Source organism: Echeneis naucrates, chromosome 3 (assembly GCF_900963305.1).
Source record: "Echeneis naucrates chromosome 3, fEcheNa1.1, whole genome shotgun sequence".
In the NCBI taxonomy this organism is placed as follows: domain Eukaryota; kingdom Metazoa; phylum Chordata; class Actinopteri; order Carangiformes; family Echeneidae; genus Echeneis; species Echeneis naucrates.
The window spans coordinates 17,372,763-17,389,265 of NC_042513.1; the positions used below are offsets into that span (position 1 = coordinate 17,372,763).

Sequence of the window (16,503 nt, forward strand, 5' to 3'; positions counted from 1 at the left end):
TCATCTCTCCATCCTCAACACAAAACTTTCTGAGTGAACTAGTCCCAACTCTGAAGACACGTGTCCCAGTTTGACAGCCTCACTGGTGCGCCTGGCTGTTAGTTATGCAACTAAGCATCTTCCTTTAATACAGCAAGCCTAAACTAAAGCTTCTTCCCACTGAAGGGATAACTCAGAAAGTAAACAAAGCCTGCTGAGTCTTGGATCATAATACCAGGTTAGATCTTAGGCAAGAGCTGTTGGAAGAAATCACCCTTCAAAATCCCTATCCATTTGTTTTAGTCTAATGTTTTGTTTTGTTTTGGTTTTTTTTGGTTGGGGTGGTGGTGTTTATCTGTCAGTCTTGGGAAGGAATATCTTTGCACTTTCACAGGACATATTTCATAGTTTTCATCTTTTGCACAGAATGGAGCCCACTGACTCTGGTTGTCCCCTGACCTTTCCATTAGCGCAGCCAACAGGTGAAAGCTTCCACTTATCCTGGGAAATATGTCAGCATTCTTCCGGTGATGTTTGTGTGAACTGGCTAGTATGCTAAGCTAAGCTGCACACAGAGATTGGCATATTAGCATTGTCAGAGGGAAAATGGAGATCAGCTAAAAGCTAGAGCTTGACATAACCACCGGCATGGCTGCAAAACTATTTGTTCTTTTTCATGAATTGCGAACAGACATTTGAAAAATAATGTTTCAATTAGTTTTTCAAATTTCCTTAGAATTTGAAAAAATAGAGCCAGAATTTACTTTGTCTTTCTTGCATGCATTTGCTGTGTGTTGGATCAGGGGCTGCATCCGTCGGAAGGCCAACCTTTAGGACAGTTGTGTCACAGCAGCATGACTGGGCTGTACCATTTTGATGGCCCTCTTTTGCCGGGCAAAAAAAACCCCAAAAACGATACAACAGGTGGATCCAAAAGACAGATCCTAAACCGGTCCCAGGACTCATTGGGCGCAAGCAATGAAAGCACAAAGCACACATGTAGAGTCTGATGATGATACCTTTTATTTTTAGTATTTACTAGCAACTGAGCGAACAGCTGACGGTAATTTAAAACCTCAAGGTTTTCTGAAAAAAGTTACACATTTTCAAGATTAATAGGTGAAAAGAGTTGGATTTTTCAACACTAAGGGTGGGAACACAGCTGGTGTCTTAAAATGATTACAATCATACATCATTTAGTTTAAGCCTCTACGCTCAATGTCTATAAAAAGGACAACTAATGAAACAATTATCTAGGATCCACTTTCCTAATATTCCTAATTTAAAATTTCAGTTGAATACAAGAAAAACATATTTTCTAGCATTTTTAAGCAGTTGGTTTTATGTCGTGTTTACTATGGGGGCGTCTGCATTATTCTAACATTTTATGAACTGTATTACATATGTAAAACCTTCGGTCTGTTTGCTTTACACATAAAAAGACATTAAAAAACACAGCAGTGTCACAAAAGTTGCAAATACTGGCTGTTGCATTTATGGGCTGCTTTTAGTGGCCGCTCAGTAAACAGTACATCAAGAAAAAACATGGATTCAAAAAGTTTGTGGTTTTAATTGCACCATTAAAATTACAAGAGTAAGAATTAAGAAAAAAAAAATGTGGTGTCTCGTGTTAGTGTCAAACACAAATCTGTCGATGCCTGTGTTTCTATGAACATTTATGGTCCCGTTGTAATACAGGATTGAATTGGTTGTTTATTACCTGGACTACAAAGCCAGTGTGCAATGTGCTGTACACTGACTATAAGAAACCTGGATGAAGTGTCCATATTTTCCAATATGATCTGGATAATATTCATTAATACTCTGTAAAGCTGCAGTTTATTATATAATGAGACCGGAATAACCTGAACTTCTTGTTAATTTACAAATCACGCCGTGACATTATCAGGTTAATCCAAGCCAGACTTAAACAGGTAAATTAAAAGTGTGCTACTTCAAACCACAGACCTGAGATTTCAAACTGTGGGGAGAGATGTTTAGAGGCACAGAGCCCCAGAGCAACATAATATATAACAGTCTAATCAGTCCAAACTCTAGTTGTGGTTAATCCAAAATGAGCTCAGTTATGTGTGTTCAGTGTGATCATAAAAGAAACGGTTTGTGGCTCTTCTTCCTTTCAGAGATGGCTACTCATCTGTAAGATTAAGTAGCATCAAACAATTCTGACATATCATGAACAATTCATGTGTCAAGATAGTTTTATATCTGGGAGAAATATGTTTTAACTGTTGAAATACTGTTTAATCTCAGAAGACTGGTGAAATATCAAGATAAAATCCACCTGCAATTATAAACAAATTACAAAAGAGAATAGGTCCTTGTTTGTTTAATTATTACTAATTAACTCTAAACATAACACATGATATCTCAATAGTCTAGATCCTTGTTAGATATACTGTTATTTAGCTCTCCAGGTGCTGGTAAACAGTTTTTATTTCTTTGAAGAAAGTTAAAATAGCTATCTCATTTGCTTCCACTATTTATGTTAAGATAATAGCTTTAAAAGTTTTGAATTTAGCAGCAAACCGCAAGTTGCATCTGTTCTTCAGCAAGAGATTAAAAAGTGACACTTCTCAAAGTGTACAACTATTTATTTAATCCACTGAATAGTGAGTTAATTCCATGGCACCAGTTAGCATAATAACTGTTTTCTTTTTTTTAAAGCCTCTTAAAGAGATTCTTGCAGCATAAAATCGGAGGCTTCCCTGAATTTCAATTTAACAGGTCCAAAGTGCTTACCAGTGTCTTGCATCAGGCCCACATAAGCAAAAATTGTAAAATTAAAACTAAAAATAAACACTGAAATAGGAATCAGTGGCCTACGTACACCACACATGTAAATGTTGTTTTGTACATAGATTATATAGCTTTCTTCAAATCCTGTCCTAATAATGTGCCAAAAAACGCAATTTACTATGCAAGGGAGGCAGGAAGTGCCCCCTCCAGTGCAAACTGAATATTTCTGTTACATTCAAGAATTCCATCATGTATTCTGCTCCATGCCTCTTCCTATGACTGCATACTTGTGATGAGTTCCTCCAGGATGTCACTACCGGTGCTCCAGGCAAGAACTCTAGCTCTCAAAGAGGTCTTATCTTCCTGACCTTCCAGTTTGGCCAGCAGTTTCTCCAAGGTATACCCCTTCCTAGGCATCACAATGTCATGCCCTCTCAGAGAGAAGGCGGGGCATAGATCGTTACCACCATCTCCCACGTAAAATATCCGCCCATACTCCACACCTCCATCAGACTGCTCTGCCAGGAAAAGTTCGAGGACTTTTCTCTTACAGAGGTTGACGGGGCAGCGGTCACACTCGTGTGAGTGGTAGCACTGTACCTCCATATAGCCGAGCTCATTGACCTTAGCTGGATTGGTGAAAATCTGGTCGACAGCTGCCTGCAGTCCAGCTGCATGTAGGATCCAATCTATGAACATTGTGTTGGAATCAGAGATGACTATGCAGTCAATGGTGTTTTTATTTGTTGATATGAATGTCAGCAGGTCTGTCATTCCAGTTGTGAAGGGTATGGTCTCCATCACACTTCGGACCTCGTCAGGGCTCACCTCCTGGTCTCCTGGGGGGGCAGATGGATATAAGGATAAAAGGTAAAAAGGTAAAAGGAACTCAAGAATGAGTAAACTCGAACTAAAAATACTAAGGTCAAACATTTTGGTCAGCAATTACTTCTCACCTATATAATTCATCACTCTGCCCATGAACTCAGTCCAATGGCCTTTTTTGTAAGAACTTTTTATTGAGTTAGGAAGAGTCTGTCCTGGAAGGCATCTGGAAACAGAAAAATGCTTGTTGCATTGCACCTCTGATAACGTTTTATACATACACAACATCAAAAACTGTAACATAGCTTACATGGGATTTTTAATGGGTTTAGTAACCAAATAAGTAGATAAACTATTTACCGGAGCACCCAGGTATCACTGTTGTCATCAACCACAGTGTGGTCAAAATCGAACACCATCAAAGTCTTCATTTTCTTTTCACCTACGAACAAACATTAAAGTTAAAAAAAAAAACAAAACACTGTACAGAAACCCTATAAGAGTCATAATATAATATATTCACTCATTCATCTTCTACTGCTTATCCGTTATCAGGGAAGAAATGGGGAACAAGTCAGACGGGGCTTGCATCACCCCTGTGAGTGTAAACCTGTAAATATTCATGTACAGCTGATCAGAGAGAGAGGATTCATCACTAATTATAACTATACTGACATTCAGAGTGATTATCTCTGTGATTTATTCGTATCAACAGTGCCTTTTATGTGGTTTGTAACACAGTAAGTCTTTGATCCTGGTCAAGATTAGACTGTTAGCCATGCAATTTGTTATGTGAGGCAACAAGGCTCACCACTAAATCAGCTGCCTGCTATTCTTTTTTTTTTTATTATTATTATTCATTCATATATTCTGTATGATCTGACCGTTTTTAAGGACTCTGGTCTTTAGAGCATTGTTAAAAACGTACTATAAATACAATTTATATAATATTAATAATAATAATAATAATAATAATTTGCTGATTTCTCCACTGACGAACTAATAAGAGGTAATCCTTTCTGTCTCATCTGTGTTATTATTGATTTATTTTTTTAATAATAATCTTTGTCAAATACAGTTTTACTCCGGGTTTGCTCAGTTCAGATGACACAGCCAGAGACTGAAACTGAAACTGTCTGAAGACAGCCTCATAAAACAGAAATACACTCTAAAAAACTCTTAACTTTAAGTAAACCGCCCGCCTTATACGCCGATTGTAGCACAACATTCTACCTTATCCTGATCCTATCTCAGTTAACATCAAATCACACCAAAGTTGAAGTTTAAACTTATTATTTTTTTAGTTTTAAAGTTTTAATCGGGAGTCTTGTGCACCCTCGCCTCCCCTGAAGTTACAGGCCGCTCGGACAGGACGCACAGTCCATTCAAACATCCAGATCAGACTGAAGATATATTACAGTAATGCCTGTCCCACACTAAACCCCAGGATGAGACACATAAATCCCGTTTTATGAAGTGAAGCAGTGATCAGACCGACCTCAGTCCTCCTGGCACGAATCCTCCGCTCTTTCTTCCTCCTTTTGTGTGACAGGAAGAGAAAGACTTCTGGGCTCGTTAGCGCCACCTGCTGCCCATTTCCCACACACGGACAAATCAAGGCTGAAATTTTTTTCCAAATAAAAATTTGAAGTCTTTATAATAATAAAAATATTTTGTTTTTTAATAAATACTTAATTTTAAATCCAACGAATGTACCAGAAATAAATAGCAATTGAAGGACGACGTCATTCCGTCTTTTTCCCGCTGGGCGGCAGCAGCAAACAGATCGGAGCCGACAGAACAAGAAACCAGCGAAGAAGAAACTGTGTGTTTCAGTTCCTGGTTGCGTAAAGTCAAGAAACCCCCCCTTCCCCCTATCTGTCCCGTTTGTTGTCTTTCCACACTCTTTTCTGAGCCAACAGCCGTCTCCTTTTCGGACCAGCATGTTTAAAGGTTTGGGGACGTGGTTGGGTCTGGACAGCCCGTCAGGGGACACGCTGAGCGCTGAGCAGGAAGAGAAGGTGGTGGAGGCACAAAACGAGGTAAACAAACAGCAGCCAGCCGAGCTGCATGGAGAGCCAGAGGAGATCTCGGACAGCAGCAAAGGATTGGGGGGTGAGAAAGAAGCCATCCTTTATTGTTTTCATGGAGTTTATGTGTATTGTTATGTCTTAGCGTTTAGATGGGGCAACTGAAAATGAGCTTTTCAGTGGCCTCAAGGCCTGGTTGGATGGTAAGCTGCTAACTCCTCTGAGCCATTAAATAAGTAGTTCAATGTGAAGGGTTTCCACATCCTACTTTCAAAGTTGTTGTTATCATTTGTCCAGGTTAAATTAGTTGCCACTCTAAAATATTTCAGTATGAAACACTGTTGTTCACCGCTATATTCCCTCCTTTTCCTCCTCCATTTGAAGAGTACATCTTCAGTTTTGCCTCCAGTGCCTCCAAGAAGATTTCCGAGTCGGTGGTAGAAACAGCTCAGAGTCTCAAGAAGACCGTGGAAGAAGGGAAAATCGATGGCATCATAGACAAGGCATGTTGTGAGATTAGCTTGCTTGGCAAGTTCTGCATTATTCAGACAAAGACACAAAGTCATTTGTGGAATTGCATCACACAAGAAAGGGATTTTATAACAAAAACTAAGCCTTCTTTCCCATTTCAAGTGTATCTCTGTGTTTTGTGTGTCTTGTACTTTTGGCAGACCTTTCTGGGAGACTTCCAGAAGGAACAAAAGAAGTTTGTCCAAGAGAAGAAAGCCAAAAAATTTGGTAAAGTCAAAAGTTTATTCTGAGAGTCCTTCTCGAAGAACAAAACTGTGAAACTGTACAACAGTATACATAATAAAATGCCATGTATTCCCAGTAAGAAGAAGTAAAATCTAATTTCAACCAGCAACACCCTGTTCTAAACAGAGTATTAGTGCAGCTTTATTTGATTGATTAGGATTTGTATTTTTCATAACTACTTACTGTGGCGCTCTTTCCAAAATGTCTGTCAATAATGGAATCGGTTGTAATCGCTGTTAGTCCTCACTGACACCAACTTCTGTCATCAGTGGAGCAAAATGGAAACAGTTTTGCCACATGTTTTGACAGCATGAGGAAGTCAAACATAGATTTTGGGTGGAGCAAGTTTTTAATTGTTTAACAGTGTGCCAATTCACATCACAAAGGACTATAAAGCACAGAGTGCAATTTGCAATTTTAAATGATGGCACTTCAAAATTAAACATCAGACATCAAACCCCTTGGGAAAATAGAAATGCCACTTTTGAGAAATAGTATTATGGTTATATACTATATACAGAAAACGTCAATCTGCATAATTTTAATAGCACTATATACAAGTCTACATGGTTCCAGGGAATTTATATTGCAAATGTCTGAGGATATGGGCATGTATTTGTGTGTGTCCAGAGGCAGCAGTGCCTCCCTGGGTCGGCTACAATGAGGAAGAGACCATCCAGCAACAGATCCTGGCACTTTCAGCTGTAAGCAGAGACATGCCTGTCCCAGTGTGTTACAGTAACATGTCTGCGACATCATGATTATCAGTATAATATGATAATTGATTTCAGGACAAGAGGAACTTCTTGCGGGACCCTCCTGCTGGCGTTCAGTTCCACTTTGACATGGAGCAGATGTATCCTCTGGCTGCAGTGGTGCTGGAGGAAGATCAGCTCCTTAACCGCATGCGCTTCGACCTGGTTCCTAAACAGTCTGTAGTGTTCCAGCTTCGTCTGTCTGTCTGTCTGTCTGTCTGTCTGTGTATGTACAGTGCACACTTTGCCTGAATTATCATTGGAGCGGATGGTGATCGTTTTGTGTTCAACAGTGTGAAGGAGGAGGTGTTCTGGAGGAATTATTTCTACCGAGTGTCTTTGATCAAGCAGTCAGCTCAGCTCACAGCACTGGCAGCCCAGCAGCAGCAGAAGGACGGCGAGGACAGACGGGCTGGCGTTTCATCTGAGGATGTTGTTTTAACAGGTCAGACACAGCAGAGACAATTTCACCTGTCAACAAGGACCTCTGCTTTGGTTTTTGTTTTTTGTGCATAAATCTTGCTCCTCCACTTTGCTTGATGGGGTCAAATATGTTTCAACAAAATCAGCAAATACTTTTAAATGGGTGCTTGTTTTGTAAGTATGTAGAGAGTCATGATTAAAATATCCTGACCTTCCAAAATAGAGGGATGGACAGGTGTAGTTGATTAGCTACCACAAAGATTAACAAAGTCAGTTAATTTTAATGTTATGGGTGTAAGAAAATGTTTTTACACCAATACCATATACATTATTTTAGATGGTCCCGATATGAATCAACGATTTACCTTGCAAATCGATTTTAGTTCTATAAAGTTCCTTTTTGAAACATAATTTTCCATGCACCGATCAAGGTAGTTGGATCATTGGAATATTAATCGATTGATTGATAAATTGAAGAATCATTACACGCCCTTTTTTATGTGCGTGTTTTTTTTTTTTTTTGTTTTGTTTTGTTTTGTTTTTTTTAATCATCTTGGAATTGAGACAACTTACTGGATTTCCTCCCAACCTGTTAATGTGTCGATTTAAAAAAAAATGTTTTTGAAGAACAGGCTGTTTCAGAGATAAATAGAGCGATGAGAATATTGCATTACGTAGTACACCATCTAAGTGTGGTGTACACCAGGTATGGCATGTTTTCTTACCCATCACTGAGCTTTTCAGTTATCAGTTGCTTCTGCAAACAGATCAGAATCTGCTGCTGGGAAACTGACTATGGATAAGTACCTCACACAACCTTATGACAAATAACCCCAACCATCACTGCAATGCACACTCTGTTGAACGTACATTGTTTTGTTTGTTGTTATGGGGAATTCATGGGGAAAAAAGACGCAAATATGCATACACATAATTTCTTTAGATTCATATCTACTAGTTATAGTAGTATATAATATGCATAATTATTTATTAATTCTGAAAATACAACAGGCCAGTAAGTGCAGAGCATTACAGAGTTCTGCAGATGGAGCTGTTGGTGTGAACAGGCTTCATCTTTGGTGAAAGGTGCAGCACAAGTACAGATTCATCTTTCCGGTTCATGAAGCTCGTCATGCCTTGTTATAAACCACAGTCACGGCTGTGAGTTAAGAGGGAGCTAACAGCCAACTTTTGTTTGCATTTCTGACACTGACAGCAATGTTATTTAAATTTACAGACAGCGTGAGACCGAAAACCCCACCAGTTTCTATCAAAGACATACAGAAGGTAAGAGAGTGTGGTGTCAGTCTCCTCCGGTGTCATAAAACCTTAACAGCGGTACAGTGAGCTGCATGTTCATTCCTGTCTATCATTTCCAGTCACCCCATGAGGAAGAGGAGGAGATGTCCACAAGTCCCGGGGTGTCAGAGTTTGTGAGTGATGCTTTTGACTCGACAGCCATCAACCAGGAGGACCTGAGGAAAGAGATGGAGCAGCTGGTGCTGGATAAGAAGGAAAGCCTTCCCTCTCCTGATGGTTAGCTATACAGGAGTTTCTGATGATAGATCACACAGCACGGGATCACTGGGCTTATTCAGATCATTCTGGGAGACAATGGTGTGACTGTTTATTTTTAAAAAAATATTTTCTTGCTCATAATCTTTCATTCTCTTTCACCTAGATGAGCCAGCGGACTGGGAGAAGGAGCTGCAGCAAGAGCTTCAGGAGTATGAGGTGGTGACAGAGTCAGACAACAAGGATGACCAGTGGGACCAAGAAATTGAGAAGATGCTCCGGGATGATGAAAGCTAGATGACCACCCTGTGCCTCTCTCCTTTACAAGCAGTTATCTGGCCCAGAATGGGAAAAGTAGTGATGAATATCAGTAATGCACAACAGGATGAACTTCCACATCCTCTGCCCCTACCCAGCTATGATTACCATCTTGTAAACATTCCCCTCTGATTACGGTGGGGCTCCAGCTAAAGTATGAGTGGGTGAGCTCTGCTGAAAGCAGTGGTTGGTCACCCTTGGCCATCAACTTCAACTCCAGGGCTCCTTCCTAATTTGGTATAATCCATTCACCTTCACCTTGTTTCTTTTTGGTGTTTGATGGCAGCTGCAGCTAGAGGGCGCTCCAGTGCAAATCCCACGAATTTTATAACAGAGATGGTTGAAAGCTGCAGCTCTGCATCAAATTTTATCTGTCTGCTATTTTATGGTGAGTTGTATAGCCTTACTATAGTTAATCATACGGTAAAGTCAAATGTAAAGTTCCATATATGTAAATAAAGATTATTCTAACACTGTATTTTCCTTTCATTCTATGTTTCTTAATGTCCTCTTCAGAATGTGAATCAGAAGTTGATTTATAGCCAAGTAAGACTTTAATATATTTTGAATTTGATTGAATTTTTTTTGGTGAAAAATCCAAAGCGACATATGGATCACTTTGTCCAGGACGTCTCATAGATACTAGATTGAACTGAAATCTGGGAGTTTGGACCTTCAGGGTAACATCCAAAAGAATGGCAGGTCCCAATGTTTCCAAGCAGAACATTGTCCAGAGCATCAGATGGCTTCCACCAGCTTGTCTTCATCCCATGATGTATCCTGGTGCCACGTCTTCCCCGGGTAAGAGAGCCACACACATTAAGTAAAAAACAAAGAAACAACTGTTTTCCTTTCTTAGACACCTTTTGACAGATCCTACCTGCTGCATAACAGGAACATCCCAAAGAGCTGGAGTGACAGAAGCTCCGTTCCAGTCGTCTTGGCAGTCACACATCCTCATACTTGACAGGTGCCGTGCAAATCAGATAATCAACGTTATCTGTCTCGTCTTAATGCTCAGGCTGAGCAGTGTAAAGAACAGATCACTTCTATAAATATATACAATTTACATACTGTATACTGTACTGTATGTCCTATTTTTTAGAAACCATAAAATATATGCTTATTAAGATAGAATGGCATCATCAAGACTATTTAGAAGAAAACCAGCATCAAGTGTCTCACTGAGGTGTCAGGGCAAGATCTTTTACCCTGAACTCTACTCAAGGGTTCAGAAACTGGTTCAATGAAAATTAGCTTGATGGCACTGGCGTCTTGCACATCGGTTCCTACTTGCCTGCAAATGTTGAGCTTTATAGCAATCTGGGATCTGTGAAGGCTAAAGCATTTCATTGACAGCATTGCCATACTGTATTCCTCAGACCGACCGGGGCATCTCCGTGTCTCTTCCCATCGGGATTCTATTCCACTCACTGAAGGGGCTGATCATTAAGGTCTGTACCATTCGCTTTCATTTTTCCCTTGTGAAGAATATAAATGATGACATCTGACCATCTTAATATCATGAAAGGACTAAGATTACAAAGATATCTATTAACTTTTAATAAACTCAGTTGTCAGTTATCAAGCCCAACTAGTTGAAAATAATGATACTCTAATACTACAGCCCTACTGATCATCTACTTCATGAAGGTTATAATGTTCAAGTTTTGTTGAAACTAGGATAAAGAGGTTGATTCAGCTCTATGGTAATTTTAGAGGCTGCTGCTTATGCAGCTGCTAAACTGTTTAGCATTAAACACAGCATGTCTGTTGTTTAGTGGACACTCTTTGATTTGAATGGGAAGGGCAGAATAGGATGGAGTTCACCAGCACAACAGACCAGATTCTCTGAGAGGTCCATTTATATATGATGCACACTAATAGGCAGTGCAATGAAGCAAGATTTTTTTATATGCAGGTGCAGTTTGTTTGGGATCTTTGATACCTCGCCTATACCGTTTATCAGGAGCTGGCCAGCTTAGCACAGCACTAAGACTTGAAAACAGGGATAAAACCTTTAGCCTTGATCCAGTTTTATGTCTCTTTCCCGTCATTTGAATTTCACTTCTGGGACAGGGCAACAATGTGGACATCCTGTGGTGTCATTGTCGCAGAGGCTTTATCAGCTTTGTCTTCAGCCCTTTCATGATAATTTCACTCAAAGGTCATATCTGTGTAAACTCAAAACTGAATGAACGTACGATGTGAGCATTGAATTGAAGAAACACTTTAGTTGAACGTGTGTGAATGGGGGTTGCCTGCAGAGGTGGGGGTGGGGAGGTCTTTCAGGAGAGGGAGTAAGTGAGTGAGGAATGAAGGAAAGGAGGCCTGGATGTTTGGGTAATAAAATGTCTGTAATCATGCGCAAAGACACAAACACGTAGCCCTGCTTGTACCATCCAGACCTGCCTCTGCATGTTCCATACACGTCTGCAGGAGGGTGGCAGAAACAGATGCTCCACTGTGTGGGGTGTCAACACTGCTCCCCCGCACAATACAGATCCCAGAATGAATTGGAAAATAAATACTCATTTGCAAGCAGGAATCAATACACAGATCAATATGTGAATGTCTGCTGAAATTGCTTTCTGCTTCTTTGCTTTCGGGTGTATGTCGTGGCATATATTGTTAGAAGCGGCCCAATTCCCATTCCCTTTGTGTTGTCTCCCTCTGTCGTGTGGACGCACACAAATACATCACCCTCGATGCCACATCACAGCCAGGGTCCACCAGCTGCTATCTGGCAGGACACACAATCGTCACCATGGTGACAAAGCCCTGCAGATGAAGACCCATGTGCGGGGGTTTATTGCCTGTCAGTAATGTTGGTTTAACAAGCTTTTAATAATGCATAAAGTTGAGCCTGTGTGTGTGCTCCTGTTCGTATGTGATCATGCTTTTGTTTATGTGTGCCTGTGTGCTTGTTTGTGTCTCGTCTGTCTGGCCCATATTGACTACAGATTTCCTTGTCTGTATGCCAGACAAAGAGGCGGAGAGATAGAGATGAAATATAAAAAACCAAACAAACAAAGGATTCTATGCAGTAATAAAACACAGATATTGTGTGTTGTTGAAAATACGCTGTTTGGCTCAAAGCCTCAAAAATGTACTACTCTTTAGCCTGATTTGTTCATTTGTTCAACAGTACGTAAAGAATCCCCTGCAACCAGCCACGACACAAAGGAAGGGGAAGGTATGTTCCTCATACGGGGGCGGTGTAAAGAAGAACAAGTAGAATATACAAAGAAGAGACGCTATGAAAATAGGCACAGACTACATACTCAGGCATGTCTGCTCAGGCTACTCAACATACCAAAGCACTTGCATGTCTACTTGTAAAACCACTTACAAAGTGATGCCAATTAAATGTATATTGTTGGTCACTTTTAATTTCTTCTTCCTTTTTTCTGGCCAAAGCCCCAAGTGTCCAGGGCTTCCTGTCTTATCCTTCTTCATATAACTACGTAGCTACCCTGATCGTATCCTGGTCTGATGGATTCATTTTCATTTCAGTTAAATTTTTCACAAGTTTTCACAAAGACGTGTTCGGCTCAAGTTGATAAATCCTCCAATATAGTTGCACAAACTTATAGTTTACCTGAGGGTATCTAAATGGAGAAGTAACTTATAACTTCAAAAAAACTGAGGGAAGTGCAGATTCTAGTGATTATTGTCCATGGTTAGTCGTATACACACCGATTTGCAGTCAAAAGTTCTTAAATTGCACAACTTGGAAGTACTGGCATATTATGGTGTTAGTCTGTTAGTTTCATGTTTAACTTTAGCCCTTTCGTTGCTTTCATGACAAACAAGAATAATGTATTATAAGCTGAAAAGGTTTTGCGTTTAACATTAGTTCGTTCTTTCTAAAACCAGCTTCTTGGACGAAGACACTTTGGCGCGCCCCCGCTGAGGAAGCTGGTAGATTCTAAGTCTTTCTTTTTTCTTTTTTTTTTTCCAATAGGTCTTTTTCAGTCATCATCCTCTTGTTTTCATATGAACACACAGGAACTCTTCTTCTACAACTGCATAGATGCTTAATGGTGATTTAAGATTTATATTCATTTAAGCCTCAAAGTATTGAGCAGAAGCAGCAAAATAACAGCCCCAAAAGATCCCATTCAAACACCAAATAAAAACAAATATTGAGTGAAGCTGATGTGAAGGAGTGCAACATAACTGGGTGAAATGTAATGAACATAGAAGGCATGGATGGTTGAACTTTAAATCCAAGTAAAACTGATGCTTTTCACAGGAGGAGCTGCAGCCTTTTGTTTCCTGACAGAGCTCTGAAGTCATTTAAACCACAGTGGATGCGGCTCTGGGCCCCATATGGCTCCAAAAACAATGCTGCTGAATTTAACGAGAAAGGGGCTTCTGTGAGTGGCTCAAGCTCATTGAGAGTGAAATTCAGACATTTGGAGGACTGTCAGTTAAGAGTTAAGGTGATAGTATGGATTAGGGTTAAAGTCCAGATGAAGAAATAGGGTAATAATACACATCAAAGCCTTACAGGTCTTTGGTGAAATGAAAGGTCTTAACCTAAGCCAACAAAGTGTACTATTGTTCATACCTTGGGTGTTGGATAGTTTGTCATCATAAGGGCCTGTGGACTTCCCCTAACATTGCAGCTTGTTTGCACAGTTACGCTGAAAACAGTCATTCACAGACAGGATCCTTCACAAACAATGCAATAGGTGTGTTTGGTGGATTTAAGAAGATTTGCTTTTGGATTATTTCTTAGTTTACGTTGGCGGTGAAACCATAATAGCAGGACGTTACATCTATTACTGAGCAGAAAACACATTATTTCCTGTCAGAATGACATCTGTGGAACTTGGCCCTGCAACATAGTAGGCCACAATGGTTTTGTTGTACAAGTTCAGACAGACACAGGTTTCTTTGGACCATATTTCAAGCTTTTGACCGCAGATTGTGTTACACGCTCAAGGGCCAACTAACTATAAGACATTGTTCGCTGCCAACAACATTTTCTGCCTGGCTGCACCTTATCCTGTTAGCACTGGGTAATAGTTATCTATTAAGTGAGGACCCCAGTCACCAGCAGAATGTGCTGTTTTTTTTACATAGTGATGGATGATAAGATAACATACTTTTGTAAGTGAGCTTGTCTGATGACTCCTACACCTTCTCTCAGTCTCTTTCTGCTATATATGTCTCGCTCTGTTTTTCCTTTTTTACTCTCACTCACTCTGTGCTTTGCCGTCCCAGCAGGTCCAACAGGTTACAAAATTTTTATGTCTTGCGTTGTGCTGTTGTGGTTTTGTATGTATGTGCACACATGTCTGTGTTTTGTGTTTCCGATTTCAACAACACCTGTCATCACTATAACGGTGGCCTCTTTATTACTCAGGCCTGCACAGTTCAACTGAAGGATCCTGCTCCAGACACACACACAGACGCGCGCGCACACATGCAAAACACACAAAGACACAACCAGTCAGACAGTTGAACAGAAGAGAGGAACCAGGTGTGGAATTGACTCCTCCCCACTCTGTCCCCTTATACCCCCACTCTCTCTCTGTTCTTTTTCTCTTCAGATTATGGAGACATACACATACAGTCAACCATTTAAGGTGGTCAGGTAGGACGTGAAGAAATTAAATCAGATAAACTGAAGCAGATAATTATTTTTATTACCTGTAGATTCAGGTGCATCATGGATATTTGGTGTGTATGCTGTTTGTGCACAGCAGAAAATGTAAAAAAAAAAAAAAAAAATCAACAATATTCACTGCAAACATTTCATGGCAATGGGAATGCAAAACTTACTAAACTAAAATAGAACACTTGGACTTTAGTACAATCTCAGTACAATACAGTGTACACAAAGAGCTTTTGCACATGAGCCAACAGGTCATGCAATAAGGTCTGATTAACTTCAGGAGGTGTAATGCCAAAAGCCTGAGGCCTTCTTGGCTCATATCTTGTAACACAGCCTGTCTTGATCCCATCAGGAGTTTTCTAGTGAGAACTTACTCTCAAAAAAGATTCTGTATTGAAGACCAGGAAAATGGATTGTGATATGTGTTATATGTGATATAATGCTCGCTCTGGGCAATTAGTTTGAAGCAGCTTGATGTGTACAAAAAGCAAGTAGCATACAAACAACAAACTAAGTGGTAAAAGCAGCTATAAGTGGAAGTCACTAATAATGCTCATAAATAAGTTGTTAAAAGATCTGACAGGAAACTAAAACACCAACAATTAGGAGTCTACAAATCAAAAAGGGTAACTGCACAAGGGATGACAGAATCCGAAAAGTGGTTAGCTTTACAAACAGTTACATAATTGTGCCCTGACGGCAACAGAAAAAAATGTACTTACTGCTTGAAGGAAAAATGGTTCTCATTCTCAGGCACAGGAAAAGCTACACAAAGTGTTTTAATGCTTAGACTGATGACTATTGTGTAGTCATATATATTACCTGTTTCACTGCTAATTTTCATGAAAAGACTCAATAATCTGATGAAAATGATGGTGGCATTAGTTGTCTGATGTTGCTCCTCAGTCTAAGCATCACATTATGCTTAGCATTATGCTTCATGTTATTCTGCCATTTCTGCTCAGCTTTAGAGCTGCTGCTTAAGACCTTTAATGGACCTTATACTTCACCAGAGAGACTTTACTTTCTCAGAAGATGCTCAACACCGTTTTTTTTTTACCCTTTTTTTTTGTCCTTCCTTTACACCTTTTTTCCTCTTTGCTTTTGCTGAAAACCTCAAACCTTGTCATGACAAATTTGTGGTCTGTGGTAAGGTTCAAACTTTCAACTGTGCCAGGTGTGTGTGGCACCCAAGGAGCACTTGTAGTATACTTCCTTTCCTGCATCTGGCTCACTGACGTGACATATCATGCACTGGAGTCACTGCTGAGGCTTTCAGAGATAACACAGTTAGTTAACACTCTCCTCTATCAAAAACCCCTCACATTATTTGATAAGGCTTCCTAAGTGACATTTGGAGAAATCTTATTTGAGAATTTCTGTAATAACCCGAATTAAAACTCCTTATCCCCGGGTCTGAGCTGTGTAGGCGTTAAATCCATTTCTGGCATTATAAGATGTAATAGCAACACATCATTTCATCGGAGCTTATCTTGGGTCAATAACAGTGGCTTTG

The 16,503-nt window shown here is 40.0% G+C and overlaps 2 protein-coding genes across 2 annotated transcripts; one reads left to right on the forward strand and one right to left on the reverse strand.

The window, feature by feature from the left end:
- Positions 1 to 991: 991 nt before the first annotated feature.
- Positions 992 to 5,130, reverse strand: LOC115041150 (probable phosphatase phospho2). Its single transcript, XM_029498468.1, has 4 exons — positions 5,060 to 5,130; positions 3,922 to 4,003; positions 3,693 to 3,787; positions 992 to 3,575 (listed from the first exon to the last, which is right to left on the reverse strand). The coding sequence occupies exons 2-4, from the start codon at positions 3,990 to 3,992 to the stop codon at positions 3,010 to 3,012; spliced, it is 732 nt and encodes a 243-aa protein (XP_029354328.1). The 5' UTR covers positions 3,993 to 4,003; positions 5,060 to 5,130; the 3' UTR covers positions 992 to 3,009.
- A 268-nt stretch (positions 5,131 to 5,398) lies between these two features.
- Positions 5,399 to 9,836, forward strand: LOC115040924 (synapse-associated protein 1-like). Its single transcript, XM_029498066.1, has 9 exons — positions 5,399 to 5,676; positions 5,976 to 6,094; positions 6,263 to 6,329; positions 6,978 to 7,051; positions 7,139 to 7,278; positions 7,396 to 7,547; positions 8,763 to 8,812; positions 8,905 to 9,061; positions 9,207 to 9,836. The coding sequence occupies exons 1-9, from the start codon at positions 5,505 to 5,507 to the stop codon at positions 9,335 to 9,337; spliced, it is 1,062 nt and encodes a 353-aa protein (XP_029353926.1). The 5' UTR covers positions 5,399 to 5,504; the 3' UTR covers positions 9,338 to 9,836.
- The last annotated feature ends 6,667 nt before the right edge of the window (positions 9,837 to 16,503 follow it).

Excerpts from the sequence above, each read along its gene's own strand:
- LOC115040924 (XM_029498066.1), top strand. The coding sequence starts at position 5,505 with ATGTTTAAAGGTTTGGGGACGTGGTTGGGTCTGGACAGCCCGTCAGGG. Across the intron at positions 7,279-7,395 it reads TTCGACCTGGTTCCTAAACA|TGTGAAGGAGGAGGTGTTCT; the intron begins GTCTGTAGTGTT and ends TGTGTTCAACAG. Across the intron at positions 8,813-8,904 it reads CTATCAAAGACATACAGAAG|TCACCCCATGAGGAAGAGGA; the intron begins GTAAGAGAGTGT and ends TATCATTTCCAG.
- LOC115041150 (XM_029498468.1), bottom strand. The coding sequence starts at position 3,992 with ATGAAGACTTTGATGGTGTTCGATTTTGACCACACTGTGGTTGATGAC. Across the intron at positions 3,788-3,921 it reads AGTGATACCTGGGTGCTCCG|ATGCCTTCCAGGACAGACTC; the intron begins GTAAATAGTTTA and ends TTCTGTTTCCAG. Across the intron at positions 3,576-3,692 it reads CAGAGTGATGAATTATATAG|GAGACCAGGAGGTGAGCCCT; the intron begins GTGAGAAGTAAT and ends CTGCCCCCCCAG.